Here is an 18,770-nt window from a genome sequence, read left to right on the forward strand (position 1 = left end):
TTTGATGAATCATGACATTCATAGTATGCTTTAAAAGAGTGGCATCTACCAAAAGATAATCAATGCTAGAAAAGCTAGAATGTGGCGAGGAGAAAAACGTGAAATCACTACCCGTAAGATTATGCAGTCTCCATGCATCAACCAAATGATGAAACAAGCACATACTGAGTAAGTGTTTATGCGCCCTAGGGGGACGAAATTTAAACGCAGTGTGTCTATTCAAAATAGGATCAAGGGGAAGATTAAAATCCCCGCCAACAATTGTTCTAGAATCCTGTGGAATATCAACACGTTTTTTACGTATGGTGCGCCAAAAAAGTGTGTCATCAATATTAGGGGCATATAAATTCACAATGTATAAATCTTCCGAACCATTAGTCAAATGGGCAAGTAGTTATCTACCACTAGTGTCATGCTCTGCTGCAACAATAGACAAACCAGAGCTTTTGAAAATAAGAGACAACCCCATTTTTTTCCCTCGGAGGCGTCAGAACAAGTAACATAAAGAACCCAATATTTACTCTTAAGAAGAGCCTCTTTAAAGGCTATCTTAGTCTCTTGAAGTAGAACCACATCACCAGATACACTTTTACTGTAATCCAACATTTTGTTCCTCTTAACTGGATGATTCAATCCCGAACATTAAGTGAAACTACATTTAAGCCCGTCATAGATATGAATGGAACAACAAGATTGAGTACATCTGGTATCGAGGCAAAAGGGAAGCCACGAAATAATTAAAAACTAAAGGAAATGTAACAGACATCCTAAAATAAAATGGAGCAGATGTCCCAGAATTAGGATAAAGAGAAGGGAAGGAAGTAAAGACTCGAAAGAAGAAAAGAAAGAGCAAGAGTACTCCAGAAAAAAATGGACCTTTAAAAAAGTGTAACTCCACCAGGGGATGTCTGTAATAGACAAATTGCATGGGGGAAACAACGTGGAGGAGCAACAGCAGAGGCCATCAACCACGGTGCAGAACAACAATAAATATGCCGTTCAGCGATGAAGCAAGTGTAATAATACCAGTGTATTACTATACTGCCTATAAACCATCAATAAGAATAAAATAATGCAAATTCAATAAGTATAACATACTTGAATATTGACAGACATATTTCATATCATAAATAGATAAGGTGAGGTTATATTAGCAGATAAATATTTCTAGGTTATTATAAATAACAATATGAGGCATTATAAATAACAATCTAAGGTATTATAAACCGGTCTATAAAGTTAAAATAAATAGTATGTAAAGAAGATAATCACAAAATATAGAATGTAAAATATCTAGTCACTTATAAATTGATGGAAGTAAGGAACAGTCTCATACAATTAGAGCATTTTAGAAAAATAAAAATTTAATAGAGTATCTAACATTAGATGCAATTCATAAGTTCAGGATAAATATACAATAAAAGAAAAGGGTCAAATCGGCAAATGAGTAGATAAGTTAAAATTGTGCATATAAAACAAAAATCAGCAACATAATTTGACATTTCAATAATACACATTGATAATAAACACACAAAATAAGTTATGGAAAACGTAGAATAATAAAAAGAGATAAGAAGTGAAAGAGAAATTAGAATAAACGAGCCAAATAGACAAAAACGAGTAAAAGGTAGAATAAAGAAAAGAAAATAGAATATGGAAAATAGAGAATAAGATGCTTCCTTTTATCATAAAATTAATGAGAAAGAAAGGTAATGATAAGTCCAACTATAAAGTGTTATTTCACCATTGAGATTTCACAACTATGACCCAAGATAAATGTATAACAATTCTAACATTGGCAACGAATGATGTCAGGAATTAATATATCTATTAAAAGAGATTACCGTCTAAAAAGACCACAGAAAAAAGGAGGACCAGAGTAAGGAGCAAGATCGAAATTGGAAAAAGCCAAAGAAATAAAACAAGAGGAGATAAGAAAGATCGAAATGAGTAAGAGAGTAGATATACATTAAAAGCATTACAGTTTTAACAATATACCTATAGAAGAACCCCAGAAAATTAGGTCAACCAACCTATACCTAACCTGCAAGTGATGTAATCCCAGATAACATTAATAATAGTACGGCAAAACGCATTATCCTGTAAAAAGGAAAATCAGTTAATAGAGAATTACTAATCTAAGATGAACAACACTTCAGTGAATAATCACCAAATATAGGAAGAACACAGAAGAATAGCAGTAACAACACAGATTGTGGCAAGACACAAAAAGCAAAGAACCATCATGTGTAATAGATGAATGAGAAACATTAGGCACAGACAAATCAATAAATGTAAATCATTAAGGGCGAGAAGCACTAGGAAGAGAGTCTGAGTCCATATGCAATTCAGATTGATTGTCCAAAAATGAAGAGAGTTCTGAAGGTTCATAAAATATCTGTGGACGACCTTTGAAAGTTATTCTGAATCTTGAGGGACCATCAAAGGCAAATGGAATATGCATATCAATGAGTCCCTTACGTTGATTCAGGAAGCCTTTGCGACGAATTACAGTGTCTCTGGCAAAGTCTTGTGATATTGATATTCTGTGACATTCCCATTGTATTATTTTAATCTTCCTCATTTGTGCCAGAATTTGCTCAGTATGTTGGTGATACAAAGGTTTAAAGATCAAAGGTCTTGGAGAAGACATTGTTTTAGGTTTAAAAGTTGGAACTCTATGAGTGCGTTCTATCTCAAAATCCTTGTGGAACAAAATAGTCAGAACATTTGGGATCCAAGTAAGCAAGAAGTCAATCACTGAAGGAGCAGATTTCTCACAATATTCCGGTAATCCAAAATACGAAGATTACTTCTACGATTCCAATCTTCCTGCTCGATTAGGTCCCTTCTTAATGAGACCTGGATCGCTCCAAACTTTGGATGAGTTCAGCTTGTTTGTTTGTAAAGTCTTCAACATTACTAATACTCGTTTCGGCGTTAGATACACGTAATGAGAGGGTTTTCAAGTCATTTACGAATTGCTGCCACCTCCACCTGAAGATCTGTATTAGTTTTGCTACTTTGAGCTATATCATGGACCATATTAAGTTTAAGTAGTATAGCTTCTAAAGTTGAGGCAGAGTCAGGACTGCCTTTAGCTGGGGAATCCGGGGTAGGTGAAGTCTGTTTGGATTGTTTCAAATTCCCTTTAGAGTCTCTGTCTTTAGAGTTTACCCCCCGTGCCTTCCACCATTGAAGAAATTCGTAATGACAACATTCAAATAATCTGCTGTGCGTAGAAAATTCCTACCATATATTATGAGTCACAAGCCCAGAAAGATGTAGGAACTATCAATAAGGCGATAAGTGTTAATGCCAAACAGTGAAGAAGCCAACACTTCTGAGACCATGTGTTAAGAATCCTGCACTAAATTGTGGCTTATAAACAGGGTTAGAACCTTACAACAGAAGGTATGTTCCACAAGGAAGTTCCTGACCGCGGTTGTTATTTTATAGATCAATATACTAAGATCAATGGTCTGTGTTCAGAGATGTTGCACTCAGCACCTCTTAGTCAGAGTAAAAAATAAGCCCTTGTGAGGAATTTAGAAGGCAGTTCCAGCTCTTATATCTTGACATAACTGCAGCAACAGGCACCAATAAAGAGCATCATCACAGCCAAATTACTTCATGTGTGGTAGCCCGTCTGCATTGACTCATATCCCAAGGATAAAATTGGGGTCTTTCAGAAGTAATTATTTCACGCGATAAAGCTCCTGTCAGCAGCTGCCTTCTTGTAAGGCACGATCCCAGACTGCCTAAAAGCAGCTAAGGTGTCACCTATACTAAAAAAAACTAACGCAGATAAAACTGACCTAAATGTTTTCCGCCCCATCTCCATCAACCCCACGCCTAGCAAAACTACTAGAAAAATGTGCACAATCCCAACTTTGTGCTCACACAGAGAATTTCCAAATCCTAGACCAATATTAATCTGGCTTTCGGAAGGGGCACAGTACTGAATCGGCTCTCACGCACGTTATGGATGACATTTTAAAAATGCTTGACCAAAATGATTCCTGCCTCCTAATCCTCCTTGACCTTTCCTCCGCATTTGACACGGTTAATCACAACAACCTCCCATCCATTCTGAAGAATAGGATGGGTTTCTCGGTTCGGGTGTCACAATGGTTCTCGTCTTTCCTCCACCACAGATCACAAAGAGTCAAGGTAAACCACTCCCCCTCCCAGCCCTCTCCAGTACTCATGGGTGTCCCCCAAGGGTCCGCCCTATCTTCGATACTCTTTAACCTTTTCTTGGAACCATTAGCTAATTCACTAAATTCCACGAACATTCTCTTCCATATGTATGCGGATGACACGCAACTTTATTTGAAAATCTCATCCCCGGATAACATCATCTCACTCAACACTACCCTAACGTCTACTCAAAATTTGTTAACTGAGAACCATCTCCTGCTCAACACCTCCAAAACTGAATTCCTTCTCCCCTCTCCTCCAAACCACATCCCCAAGCTAGACCTTTGGCTGAATCACCTCACTGCTTTCAACTGCACCCCTCATCATAGACTCAGCTAAATCTCTCGGAATCCCTCTGGACAAGCACCTGAATATGAAAAATCATATCAGCAATGTGTGTAAGGGAGCTAATCACTTGATGAGGACACTTAGAAATATCAAACCATTCCTTCCACAAAAGGATTTCAAGCAGATGGTCCAAGCGCTTGTTTTGCCAAGGCTAGACTACGGCAGCGCTACGCTCTGTGTCCTTCCCAAATACACCCTGGCTCCTCTGAACGCTGCGGCTAGACTGGTCACGTGTACCAAACGAAATGAGCACATATCCCCAGTCCTAAAATCTCTTAAATGGTTGCCCTACGAAGCTGGAATTCAGTTAAAGATTGCCATTCTGGCGCACAAAGCCCTGCATTTCAAAACTCCAAGGTACCTAGCGCAATAGCTTGAATCATGCTGTGGCGGCAGAGCCTCAAGAAGCGCTAACACATTCCTCTTGAAACCACTCATCCTTCGCAAAAAGAGAACTCGTCACTGAGCCTTCTCTGGCGCTGCCCAAAGGATATGGAACTCTCTTCCACCGGAAGTATGCAGAATCTCCTTAACGACTGCTTTCAAACTGGAAGCCAAAAGATTCCTATTGAACACATTCTTACCTTAAATGGGCTAGGTTCACCTGCTCGAAGTCATTGATCCTACAACCATTGTTCCATCATTTGATGCGGCTCTTCTTTACTGCATAGTGTGCCCCCTTCGTAGCCCGCTATATACCGGTTTATTGTATTACTCTCCTTGATTCAGTTGTCTTGTAATTATGCGATTATTCCTATTTTGTATTCTTATTTGATGTCGATATTGCATTTATATCCTTCCTGCCATCCTATTGTAAAACGCTCTGATATCCTTTGGGATCTTGTTCGCGCTATATAAAACTTTATAAATAAATAAAATTAGTAAATCAGTACTAAAGTTGACAGAAACTCCTAGCACTAAAAAGTGTAAGTTCCAAGACCTGTGGTCTAATATAAAAGCAAATGCGCACCGTACCTCATATTAGCGTGGAAAGATAGTTGTGTGAGGCACTTACCGTTGGCTCCAATTCTTAACTGCGTGTCATGACAAGCTACATTAGCGGGCACCATTTCACAGGTCCGTCGCAGTCAGAATGCCTCTCAGGTAGTGGTCCTCATTGAAACAGCTCAGAGCAAAATGAAAAGCTGCCCAGAGCGCTCACGAAACATTCCGCCACTGTCTGCCATCAAAAAGGTGAACAAAAATCACCAGAAACATGTTGAAATTAGAATATCCGCACCGGTGACGATGCGGAGCTCCGATATGTGCGGCCATCTTTCTTGCGTGCTAAGCCACCATTGTAAAATTGATATGGTAAGGCGCTGTGCCAGAGAACATACATGGGTATTAAAAAGCAAGCATGCAGCCTAATCCAGGGATCACCAGAAGACGATTCCACTGAGCCCAGTCTCATTATTTCTTTCTTTATATAACTTTATTTTCCATTTTTTTACAATATTTCAAAAGATACATATGAGCAACCTCGTTCACTAAAAAGTACCGTTTTATCGTCGCAGAATCAACAGATACATTTTAAATTTTCAATAAAAGCGGTTTCTGACACGGCTAGTCCAATGAATACAATAGTGCTGTAGCTGCATTCCTCCCGGGCCTGTCGCGTCGCTGCAATGATCACCACACAGCCAGGTAAGGTTCTATGTTTTATTATATATATAGTTGGCAGCCAGCATGCTGCACGTCCTGTCTCGGTCCCTGCTTCCTATGTTCTGCCCCTCACCCTCGCTGACCGGAACTGGTGTCCGGTGACCTCTCCTGCCCTCTGCCCTCGTCTGGGTCCTAGTGCCCCACCTCTCAGGACACTACATCTCCCCCCTTTGTCACAAAGACATTACGACAGTAGCATTAGTTAGTAATCAAATGGGACAGTTTTTTTTTTTTTGTTTTTTTTTTTACAGCCTGTTGCAAGATGTGAAAATGTCGATCGATGTGACCCGTGAGATGCTGCCTAGAGCAGCATCTCACATTTCTTCTATTAGTCTCTTTGGTCTCACAATGTCTCTTCTTGGTCTCTCCACCTGTCCTTGGCCCTCCTTTGGCCTGGTCGCTTCTGCGGCACCTGCTCTGTGCACTCCCTTGTTGTTGTTGTCCCTTCGATGCCTGTCACGTGCTCTTCGTTTTTTTCTTCTTTCAAGCCTTTGAAATGTGAGCGGTTCCTTGTTATTCGCCTGCTGTCTGATGCTGCGGTTATCATTGTTCCTTTCACTTGTGTTATCGTCAACGGGTCTTGGGCGAATGCACTGTCCGACTTCCGTTGTTGTCTCGGTCGTACTATTACAGTATCTCCTTCATGGAGGTGTGATTTGATGGCATGTCGTCTTCCATCAGCATATTCTTTCATTTTCTTCTTGGCCGCCTCATCTTTTGCTGCCACGCTCTCGTGCCCTGGCGCAGCCAGTCCTACCTGCAGCAGCCTTGTTCTGCTTGTCCTCCATAGTACTAACTCCGCCGGGCATTTCCCTGTAGACCCATGAGGAGTGTTTCTGTAGTCCCTCAGTATTTGGCATAGTGCTTGGCCTAGGGAAATCTGTGACAGCTGCGCCCTCTGAACTGCCTTCTTGATGTTTCCCATGAACCTTTCGACCATGCCGTTTGCTTGCGGCCATAGTGGTGTTACCTTTCTGTGCTGTATTCCGAGGTAGGCCATGAACCTTCGGAATTCCTCTCCTGAGAACGGAGGACCATTATCAGTTTTCAATGTCTCTGGCGAGCCCCAGGCTGCAAATATGTCGTCCAGAACAGGTAACGTTGCGGCTGCTGACGTTGGGGAGACTGATCTCACAATGGGGAATCTGGAGTATTCATCTATTATGACCAGTAGGTAAGTTCCCGCGTCTAGAGGTCCAAAAAAATCGGCAGCCATTGTTGTCCATACAGCTCTTGGCAGTTCCGACATTTGTAGTGGTTCTTGTCTTGCAGGCGAACCTGTTGTTTGACAGAGGTGACAGGCCGCAATCGTATCTTCGACTAGACGATCTAACCCCGGGAACCAAACCTTTTCTCTCAGCAGTTTTTTTGTTGCCACAATGCCCCTGTGTGACTCGTGTGCAATGCTGACCACTTGGCGTCGTAGTGAGCTTGGAATGACTATTCTGGTGCCCCTCATTACAATTCCACTATTTGTCTCCGAGAGCTCCCCGCTTATTTTCTGTAGAGCCAGCATCTCCTCCTTTTTTACTCCTCCCTTCCATGTGCAGTTGTTGTTTATAGGTCTCCATCTTTGCTGTCTCGTCGTTTCTCTGGCCGCTCGGAGCGTGTCATCTTTTTCCGTTTCTCTCTCTATCTCTGTTAGAGTTACTGGTGCAGGCGTGCTTTGCTTTAGCACGAAATATAAGTGTTCTTCTGCCATTGAGGCCTTTTTTTCTGCATGCGGTAGCGGATGCCGTGACATGTAGTCTGCTGGATTATGCTCTTTCCCAGGTTTGTGGACAATTTTGAAGTCGTAATCCATTAGTCTGATGCCCCAGCGCTCGATGCGGGGCGGCATCTTTGCTGCTGGGTTGCCGTAGATTGTTACTAGTGCTTGTTGATCTGTGATGATGGTGAACGGCTTCCCATACACAAACATGTGGTAATGCTTGCATGCCCATACCACCGCCAAGCTTTCTTTCTCCGGCTGGGAGTACGCCTTCTCAATGTCTGTCAAGCTTTTGCTGGCGTATGAGACAATCTTCCTTGGTGACTCCTTTCCCGGCAGGTGTTGTGCTAATATTGCGCCTAACCCCACTGGGCTGGCATCGACCGTCAGCTCGGTGCAGAGCAGAGGGTCTAAGTATGCGAGGTGCTCCACAGACATCACGGCCTTCCTGATCTCTTCGAACGATTCATTGCATTGTTAGGACCAGACAAATTTCTGGCCTTGTTTCGTTAATTCTCTCAGCGGCGTGCTCACCGTGGCAAAGTCTTGTATGTATCTGGCACAGTAGCTTGCCAGGCCTAGGAATGATCTTATTTCTGCCACATCTGACGGTGGCTTTGTATACTTCAGCGTCTCCACTTTGCTGGGATCAGGCCTCATCCCTTTTTCCGAGAATATGTGCCCGAAGAAGATCAGTTCTGTTCTCCCTAGCTCGCACTTTTCTCCATTTAGTGTTAGTCCAGCCTGCTTTAGTTGTTTGCACACTTGCCTTAGGGCGCTGTCATGTTCTCTGTCCGATTTCCCAAACTGTGGTAAATAATTCTCCTTTACCTGGACTGAATTTGATACAGGAACATAATAAAATAGCTCAATAAAATGAGAGGCAGAATCCGTGGTATTAGAGGTTCGGAATGGGCTTTATTCCAATAATCGATTATAATCGGATGCTTCAAGTTCCATCACCCCGGAGGTTCAGGAAGTGAAGTACACACATTATTGATATGAAATGACTTTTATAATACATACATTACAATGAAGCGAATGCAATAGGCGTAACAATTGATAAGGAAAATGACGAATTGTCTGCGTAACCGAAAATGGGTGGAACAAGGAGTAAAAAGGAACATAATTGGTTGTGATGTCACCTATAGGTGGATCTATAAGATAATACTTGGCATAGATGCGTGCGCAGCAGCATGACGTGTAACTAGGGGGTGAAGGGGACTTGACATTTAGCTCTACATGTGGAGACAAGAAGTCTGAGGGGTCAAGTCAACCTAATCCCAAATCATATCTAACATCCTATGTTTAAAGAACTATGTTATCCATAAAGAAGGACTCTCGGACAGAATCTATTCTATACTGACTGTGCGTGCGTGTACAAGCGTCTAGGTGTCTACACTAAATGCGAGGGCAGGAATCTTCCATAGTAACAGGACTATGAATTACTTGCATGAGGGCAGAGAAGCCGGGCCCTTTGCTTGGTAACTGGAAGAATGTTTACTTAAACTACTAGGCAGGAATGCATCGGCTGAGGGGGAAGCAGATAACTCGAAGGTGAAATACAGTTCTTGGCAGAGAATAGGCTGATGTCAGGCTGTGAGCCGCGCAGAGAATGAGACAAAGTTCATGATCACAGATGCAGGCTCAGACTGGAGCTTTCAGAGGCAGAAGGCAAGAAGAGTTTGATGACAGAATCAGGGCCTACTTGCCTGGACTGTAAAATGGCATAAGTGAGCCATATAAAGCCGGTGGCCTTTTGTACTTAGGAATGGAATATCCGGCCTATTCATGGCGGATCTGACAGAGGACATGTTGACGGTGGACGCACATGTATTTGCGTCTTCATAACTGGAACTGGAGGGAACATACATGTACTTGTGACATGCACATAGAACCGTTGGGGTCCAAGATAGGGGACATAACTGACCAGAAAAATCCATATTTCCACAAAACACTAGGCTGTCGTCACTGTAGTTGAAGCTGTTGTGCACTGGTCGTATCACCTGTCTTATTGTCTCCTGAAATATTTCGGCCGCTGACGAGATACTAAAACTGAGCCGTATGTATCTGAATAGTCCTATGTGTGTGGAGAATGTCGTTATGTACCTCAACTGTGGGTCCAGCTCTAGTTGGTGATACCCTTTGCACAGATCTAGCTTTGAGAATCGGCACGCCCCTGTCAGCCGGCTGATCATGTCATTCAGATGAGGTCCTGGGTGACGTTCCCTCGATATTGCAGTGTTCGGTATTCTCATGTCCACACAGATCCGTATTTTGGACGTATTTTTCTTCGGGACTGCCACAATCGGTGATGCCCACGGTGTCGGCCCTTCTGCAGGCTCAATTATGTCTTGCTGCGTAGGTTGTTTATTTCTTCTTCCACTTGCGGTTGTAGGTGAATCGGCACTCTCCTGTGATGCTGTGCCACTGGTCTCACCGCTTCATTTATGTGTGGGGTAACCAGTTTGTCTTTTAGCTTCCCCAGTCCCTGCAGTATTTCTTGATATTCTTGCAGTATGTTCTCTTTTTCTGTCATGTGATATGTCACCGCCAACAGCCGCATGACTTGTGCCGTGACGTTGCTCAGTAGGCAGGGTGCTGGGATGTCCCCTTTCAGCACGTGTATCTCTTCTTGACAGGTCATGTCCTGATATGTTAACGTTTCAGTGAACTTGCCCATGTTTTCGACTGGTGTCTTTGATCCCCACGTGAACACATCTACTTTTGATGGTGACAACGTTGGCTTTATCCTCATCTTCCTGTACTCTGACATGCACATTATGTTGCATGTGGCACCACTGTCTAACACAAATTTTGTTCTGTGGCGCCCGACGTCGATGTCTACTGTGGCCGTCTTTTTTATTTGCTGTTTCTCCACCAGCTGGATGTGTTCCTGCTGTCTTCCTTCTTTTGGTGTGTCGGACATGAGGTATAGCCGTGCTTCTCTCCCAGCCGTCGTCTGTTCATCCGACTCTTCCGACGAGCCTCTCTCTGCTGTCTCCATGTGTCTGGCGTGTCTGGTGCCTGTTGTCCCTGGTCTTGCTGTTCGTCCCCTCTCGTTCCTGAATTGCCGGCTCATGCAGGTGCTTGCGAAGTGGTTGTCCCTGTTGCATTTTCTGCATTTCTGGCCCATTGCTGGGCAGGTGCCAACGTGTGGGAAATCAAAGCCGCATCTGTAGCATGTGACCGCTTGTTTCCTGGGATGTTGTTGCTCCCCGTTGTCGTTCCTTTTGAAATGTTCCGTCATCCGGTGTGCCATCGCTTCTCCCTTTTCTTTGCCGATTTGTATTTGTTTGGCATGTTCCGTGGCCCGTGCTTCTGTGCGGGCCATCGTCCGTATTTTCTCAAGTGTTGTTCGTTCTTTCAGGATGCGTGCTATGAACTCTACTGACAAACACCCTACGATGAGGCGCGTTCGTATTGCTTCTTCATTGTCAAATTTATCGAATTCGCAGTATGTCACCAACTTCCGCAACCTTGTCGCGAAGTCATCCATGCTCTCTTCTGGTTGCTGGCATGCTGTGTAGAACGTGTATCTTTCAAAGTCGATGTTGCGTTGGGGGTCGAATTTCTCTGTGAGGCATGCTTTCGCGCCTTTGTAATCTGCCGTTTTTTCACTTGGTAGTGTCATCATTAAATCTTCTATTTCGTCTCCCGCAAGGTTGACCAGCAAATCTAATTGTTTGCTCTCTGCGACGTCCGTTGCGCGCATGTATCGTTCAAATTGTCGTAGCCATCTCTCCCATCTGATGCCTGCTTGCGGTTCCGATATGTTAAATGGCAGTGGCCTGCGGAACACAGCTTGTGTGCTCCTTGTTTCTTCGTCACCCATATCCTTCCTTTCTTTTTGTTTATTTATTTATTTCCTTCTTTCTTCTTCCTTCTTGTTCCTCTGGTGCTATTTTCTTCCTTTGGCACCTTTTTCTTGTCGTTTTCCTTTTATTTAGACCTTTTTTGGTCTATTTTCCTTTTTGCCTGACTTTAAAATGGCCTCCCGGCCTTCCTGTGCTGATATTGGCCCAATTTGCCTGACTCCAAGATGTAAATATGGTGCAGCCCTGCGTTTCTGAAGTGGGGGAGTGCTGCGTTAAGCCAAGGAGGCCGACCCCGCACTTCACCACTTCCTTGTTAATATGCCCCTGTGTCCTATTACATACGATGGAGAGCAGCATCTTCTTAGCATTCTACTAACAAAATAAACGTAACCTTTGACATTATCCTGTGCTCCTTGAGGCTAAGCCCATGCCTTATCAAATACAGATGGTTTTCTTAAAAAAGCAATAAAGACTGGTAAGAGAAAACATTCAGGGCAGATTGTAACGAAATATATTATATATATCTATATATATTTAGTTTGTTTTAATAGCAAAACAATAATATAAAGCCCAAAGAAATGGTAGCTAGAGATTAGCATTTTCCTTATATTTTTCAATTCATCTCTCACATCAGACTAAAGTATAACACAAAAGCTTTTAGTGCGATAGTTAAATGCATTATCTGTTTGCTCACCTGTACAGATTCTGTTTTCTTCATAAGTTCTTCTATTTCAGTGGTCCACCGGAGAGCCTCAGCAAACTTTGCTGTGCTGTCTGTCAGCTCCCCCACCTCTGCCACATCTGTATTTTTTAAAGGTTTCTTCTTGAAAGGACCAACCAAATGTCGATTCAACAGTAGACGTGGGACATTCGGCCTTACCGAGTTCACCATACTTGCGAAAGGCTCAATCTAAAACAAAGTTTAGTCGTACAGATAAACACTCTTAGAACTGCAAGGCTTTTCCTTTAAATTACAGGCTGTTTTGTGATGTGTCATTCTTTGTTCTCATGCATGTGTGCTGTCAATAGAAGATAATTAGTGAAAAACACTTTCCAGGAATGAATGAAACGTGGTTTCAATGTTATTCGTTCAATTGTTGCTGACGTACCAATTATGAATTCAGTCACTGACTGATGGCAAACATTCAGCTGCTTTTCATAAATATCTGGAAGGTGTACCCATGAAACCCAATAATCGAATGAAACCACTAACCTCAACCTGGAGAGCTGTAGGAATAGATGCTTCCATGTTTCATTTAAATGGAATGGGGGTGAGGTGGGGTGGAGTCCTGAGGCGTGCGCCCCCCATTCTCTACAGGGATTGCAGGGGCCTTGGTTACACCGTGCATTCTCGGGCAGGCTCCATGCTATATCAGTGGATGTGCAAATTAACAATGCTAAAAAAGAGCTTATTCAAATAACACCATTGAAAGCTCTACAAGGTGGAAATACATTGCTTAAACCAGCACTGGCAAAGTCAATAGGTCTCGCATCTGAAAGCTATTGGCTTTGGCTAGGTTTCGTAGTCATGCTGTACTGCAGTGTAGGCGTTTTGCAGTGTTGTTTTTTTTTCTTTTAAGTACATTAGTGCTGCATGCATCATAGTCCTTTTTTATTATCATTTTAGCCATGCTGCACAGCAGCCACACTGCTGCACAGCAAGAATACAGATCATTGCTAAAGTCAGCAATGCCCCTACTGTACAGCAGGAATAAAATGCAGTGGCAGAACCAGTAGTCTCAAAGGTGAGACCTATTGGCTTTGCCAATTCTTCTCACGTCTTGGCACAACACCCCTGTGATTTGGAGCAAATAAGTAAATCTCCCCATGAATCAAAAATAATTAAAAAAACGTAATTTGCCAAAAAATCCTAGCACATAAAGAAAGCAATTGCGCTCATGTCCATGTCTTAGTGTTACTACATTTGGAAGCAAACAACATCTGTTGTCACAATCAAAGGAGAGAAGACCCACTTTGAAGTGTGTGTGGCACAGTAAAACAAGGACGACAGTGAAGAAGAAAAAATAAAAGTAGTACCTCAATCACATCATGTAGGAAGCTGGCTCTGTATATACTATATCCAAGTAAGATCTAGTATGCACAGAGTTCAGGGAGTCTCCAGAGGTATAGAAGAGGCTAAATGAGGTAAGTTCTAACAGCTCTTTGTATAGTGTGGGCGGGCAGTTAGGCTTATCCAGAGGGTGTGCTAAGCATTTATTGTATTCTCTCAATCAAGACTGATGCACACACTCAGAGACTGAATCCAGACCAAATTGGGTAAGTATAAAAAATATATACTTGTATTTTATTCCTAGAACCAAGCAGGACTTGTTACAGGTAGGTAAAATATACTTGGAATGCAGGATTTCACAATGAAATGCAGTTATGATTGAATTTTGCAATAGTTACAAGTTGGTATGGATTCAGAAAGCAGTTTGCATTATACAATAATTACTTTTAGAATACTTTTTAGTACTGGGGGTGGTATGCCTAGATACCACACCTACGAATCTCACAATAAAAGGTAAAGGTAAGTAAGCCTTTCCTTGGCTTTAAGTTATAGTTTCCGATTTCTCATACAAAACAACAGTTCAACACTTAAAACATTTTAGGCCCAAAATCTCATAACATGGATCCCTACGGGAAAAAATGGTTATCGGTTTTGCAGGTAAGTAGATGTCTTGCAACTGGGAGTTGGAGGATAGGATCAAGGTTCCCCAAGGTCTAGATAGGCACTCAAGTTGCACCACAAGAGGCACTGGGCAGTGGCGTAGACAGGTCAGGTGGTACCCAGTTCTGAAAATTTCTTGTCACCCCCGGCTTGACAAAATGGCAAAAATATGTTTAAAAAACACATTTTTGCCATTTGGTCACCCCCCTCAGTGGTTTCTGGTCACCTCCGGCTTGACAAAATGGCAAATTTCTGGTCACCTCCGGCTTGACAAAATGGCAAAAATATGTGTTTAAAACACATATTTGCTATTTTGTCACCCCCCTCAGTGATGACACCCAGGGCGGCCCGGACCCACCCCCCCCCCCCCACCTACGATACTGGCACTGGGGCGGCTTTGTGCAGAGTGCAGGGGTCCACTGTTTACGAGCAGGCCACTTGTGTGTGATCAGAGCTCCTTGGGTTAAGGTCAGCACGGCAGGGGCAAATGACCAGCACAGGAGATGCACCACCAGTAGCACTGGGGCAAACGGATGCAGGGTACCAAAAAGACATCGGGACCCTGTGATTTTCAATGGAGACATTCCGTTCTGGCTGCAGGCTTAGGCAGGGAGACTTCCTTAAGGCAACCACCGACTGGAGAGGTAAGTTGGGATCTTGGGAGATGACTGGACAGCGTCGGTTGGGCCACCTAAGGCCGTGGGGCGTCGGGTGCAGGGGTGTCTCCTGGCGTTGGATTTTCCTAAAAGCTCTGATCGCGGTCGGTGGGGACCCTTTAGGTTGAGGCTGCAGGAGTCATCTTGAAGCTTGAGGGAGTTCAGGGATCACCAGATCCCAGATCAGGATCGCTGGGGAGACCTCCTTGTGGTGTTGGGCCTCTCTAAGTTTGTCAGTGGGCGTCGGTTGCAAAGTGGTGCAGAATTGCAGTCGCATGAATCCGTATCCTGGTCTTGGAGTCTTTGTTGAGCAAATCCGGTGCTCATCACGGGAGACAGAATCTGTAAGGTGAGTGCAGGGCAGGTCCTCCAGGTTCTGGGGGTGCTGCTGGACGCGCTGGTTTCTTCGCTGTAGGATAGTCCGATTCGGGACAGGTCGGTAGGGCTGGGGTTAAAGCAGTAGATGTCCTCTTCTTTCTGAGTCAGCACAGATCTTCGGTCCTTATGTCTTCCTCGAATCAGAGGAGGCAAGGTTCAGGGTTGCTCCTAAATACTAAATTTAGGGTCATTTGAAGGGGTGTGCAGGTCAGGACTAATGGGTCCCTTCTTTGGGGTGGGTACACCCCCTATTATGCCACCCTCCAGTGTGAGGGGGCCATGAGCCTCTCCCTGATTAGCTGGGTGCCCTCATCTTCAAGATGGGGGGGGGGGGGCTTTAATGTGGCTCCTTCACCTGAGGGGTGGGGTTGGCACACCTCTCTTCCTTGCTTGGTTTTTCAGCCGATTCTCCAGTCCAAAGTGGGGGCCAGAACCGGTGGGAGCCAGTTCCTGGGGATACCAAAAGGCAGGGGCAGCTTGCAAAGACGGCAGACTCTTGAAGCTTCCCCTTCGTGGACCCAGTCCATCCTGGGGGAGGATGGCCTTTGTTTCTGGACCCAGAGAGTGGAGGCTCTCAACCCAGGTGTCCAGAAACCTGTCTGGTGGTGGCAAATGAGGGGCAGCCACCCAGGAACCACACCAGGGCTGCTCGATTTTCAGGAAGCATCTCTAAGATGCCCTCTGAGTGCATTTGATAGTAAATTCCACACTGGCATCAGTGTGGATTTAATGTGCTGAGACGTTTACTCAAAACTAGGAAGTTTAGTAGCAAAGCCATTATGGAGCTGTGGAGTTTGTAATTGTGGGACCCGGCCTCGTGGCGTGGGCCTCCCTGACCGTTAGCATCCCAGCCCAACCCATGCACCACCCTTGATCCCTGGTTGTCACCGCCCGTCCGACCCACCCCATCCATGAACCCACAGGGAGATGAGACTTCCCCGCAACCACCACCGACCCTCCCGGTGCCGGGTGCCTCCCCACCCCGTAGCACCCGAAGACCTCCGGCCACCATGTCCCGATGGCCGGCCCGGGCCCCCAGCAAAACCTAGACCATAGACGCGCCATGCCCGGCCGAGGGAGAGAGAACCCCCCCCCCCCCCCCCCAAGCAAGATAGGGAGGAGTAGTCTGTCACACCTCTGACCTCCTCTCCGAAGAGGGTTTTGATCGCCCTCCGGGCCCCCGGGGAGCTGGCTCCACGAATGCTGGGTGTCTGAAATCCCTCCAGATCCAACTTGAAAGGATCAAAGAGCCGAGCGGCAGGAAATCCCAACGCGCCGCCCCCAGGCGCAAGACCCCTCTCTGCGGGGACTCCGGAGTTCAAAGAGAAGAAGGCGTATAACAAGGGGTGCTCGGGCACTGACGAGCAGAGAAGATCCTGGACTAAGAGAGCCCTGCTGACCTGGTCGCGGCTCGACGAACCTAAAATGAAGAACGCTACCCGAACCTTGGAAACCTGACGAGCCCTGCTGACTTCGTCGCGGCTCCCGCTTGGCAGAGACCACCTTCTGCCAGAATCATCTGAGCCCCGCTGACGTCGTCGCGGCTCCTGGGAACACGGAGAACACCTGAGCCCTGCTGAGAGACTCGCGGCTCCCCTAACCCTAAGAACGGCTGAGCCCTGCTGTCGTGGTCGCGGCTCGAGAGTACACTGGTCCGGTGTGACCCAAGCCCGGACCATATCCCCCGGCTCGAGGATTCAGAGCTGTGCGAAGGATACTCTGCATTGACACTGAACCGAGAGACTGTCCCGCTACCCCAAATCCCTACCAAGACATTACGAACGCTTGTTTTTGTTGACTAAAAGCTAAATCACGGATCATAAAGATCCCGGGAACCTATAGATAAAGAGATCCGTTCAACTGAAACCTACTGTGTGGCGTCCCTTTGACAAGTGGTGCAAGCTCAGCGCATGTGATCCTAGGTACGAGACCCTTCCCTGAAAGGGCCTCCCCGCCAGTGCTCGGCCTTGTTCTGGGAGAGGTGGGTCACGGGGTGGTCAGGAACGTGCTCTGCTCCCCCCTGAGATCGCTCCTTCCAACATTTGGTGGCAGGCGACGGGATCCGAGCCGACACCTAGAGTTCATACAGTAAACGGCTGACGCACTACCGAACAAAGACGGAAGAAAGAACCGCCATGAGTACCAAGGGAACCAACGCGAGTTCTACGTTCCAAGAGGACCGGTTGGAAGAATATACGCACCAAGAATTAAAACAGTTTTGCAAAGACCTTGAAATCGCTGCCGCCGGATTAAGCACAAAAGAAGATTTCCAGAAAGCGTTGAAGGCCTGGGTAGAGTCCGGAGCTTCGCTTCCCCAAACCGAAGGAGACGGTCGAGATGTGGAGCCGCTGAACGAGCTCCGAAGCACCCCGGTAAGGAGCAACGCCCCAGAGGGGGGGGACTATCCCCGGAAGAACTAGCGGACCGAGAAAGGAGCCGCAGCCACGAACTAGAACTGGCCAAGCTAAAGATAGAGGGAGAACTAAAATTGGCCGAGAAAAAGTTAGCTGTAGAACAGTTACGCCTACAAGGGGAACTAGAGGAAAAGAAACTCTAGCGAGAACACGAAGAAAACAAACTTCAACGGGAAGATGAGCGCAGCCTAAAAGACATCGAGTCCAAGGTCAGGAGTGAGGAATCCAGACCACCCCCCCCCCCCCCCCCCCCCAAGGATGTGGTGAAAGAGTATTACAAGAACGACGACATCCAGCAATGGTTCAAGGCCTACGAGGTTGCCATGACCTCCCACCGAGTTCCACAGAAGGATTGGGGGGCTGGCTTGTGGGGACGGTTCCCGAGCGAGGGGAGACACCCTGCTAGACCTGCCCTCCACCGTGCTGAATTCCTACAGCCACATGAAAGAGGCCCTATTAGCGAGATATGGACTCACCCCCGAGTTGTATCGGCAACGGTTCAGAGACTGCAAAAAGATACCCGGTACTACGTGGGTGGAGTACGTTAACTTTTACAGCGGGGCCCTGGACGGGTGGATCAAGGGCAGCAAGGTCTCCACCTTTGAGGAACTGTTTGACCTAATCGCTTGGGAACACTTGTCCGCTAATTGCTTTGTAGAGTTACGCCAGCATCTCCTCGACAGCAAGCTCACAGATCCTCGGAAACTGGCTGTTGAAGTTGACCGCTTGGTGAACACCCGGGCCCCCCGGGGCCCCGTGGGAGACTACGGCCGCCACAGTCAGGGACCTCCCCGCCAGAGGGGTGGGGGGAACCAGGGAAGACAGAGGGAATCCCAGTCAGGCCCCCAGCATAGTCCCCCCAGAAACCAACCCCCGCACTTTCAAAGCCCTCCTTCAGCCGGCACG

The 18,770-nt window shown here is 45.7% G+C and overlaps 1 protein-coding gene across 2 annotated transcripts in view; it reads right to left on the reverse strand.

The window, feature by feature from the left end:
* Positions 1–18,770, reverse strand: part of LOC146855050 (NAD-dependent protein deacetylase sirtuin-3-like) — a 353,106-nt gene that overhangs the window by 18,721 nt on the left and 315,615 nt on the right. For both annotated transcript variants that reach the window (XM_085650556.1, XM_085650557.1), the window contains one exon: positions 12,440–12,655. In XM_085650556.1, coding sequence (XP_085506682.1) covers positions 12,440–12,655 — 216 coding nt within the window. The remainder of the gene's footprint in view (positions 1–12,439; positions 12,656–18,770) is intronic.

The sequence above is a fragment of the Triturus cristatus genome, chromosome 4_1 (genome assembly GCF_964204655.1).
Source record: "Triturus cristatus chromosome 4_1, aTriCri1.1, whole genome shotgun sequence".
NCBI lineage: Eukaryota > Metazoa > Chordata > Amphibia > Caudata > Salamandridae > Triturus > Triturus cristatus.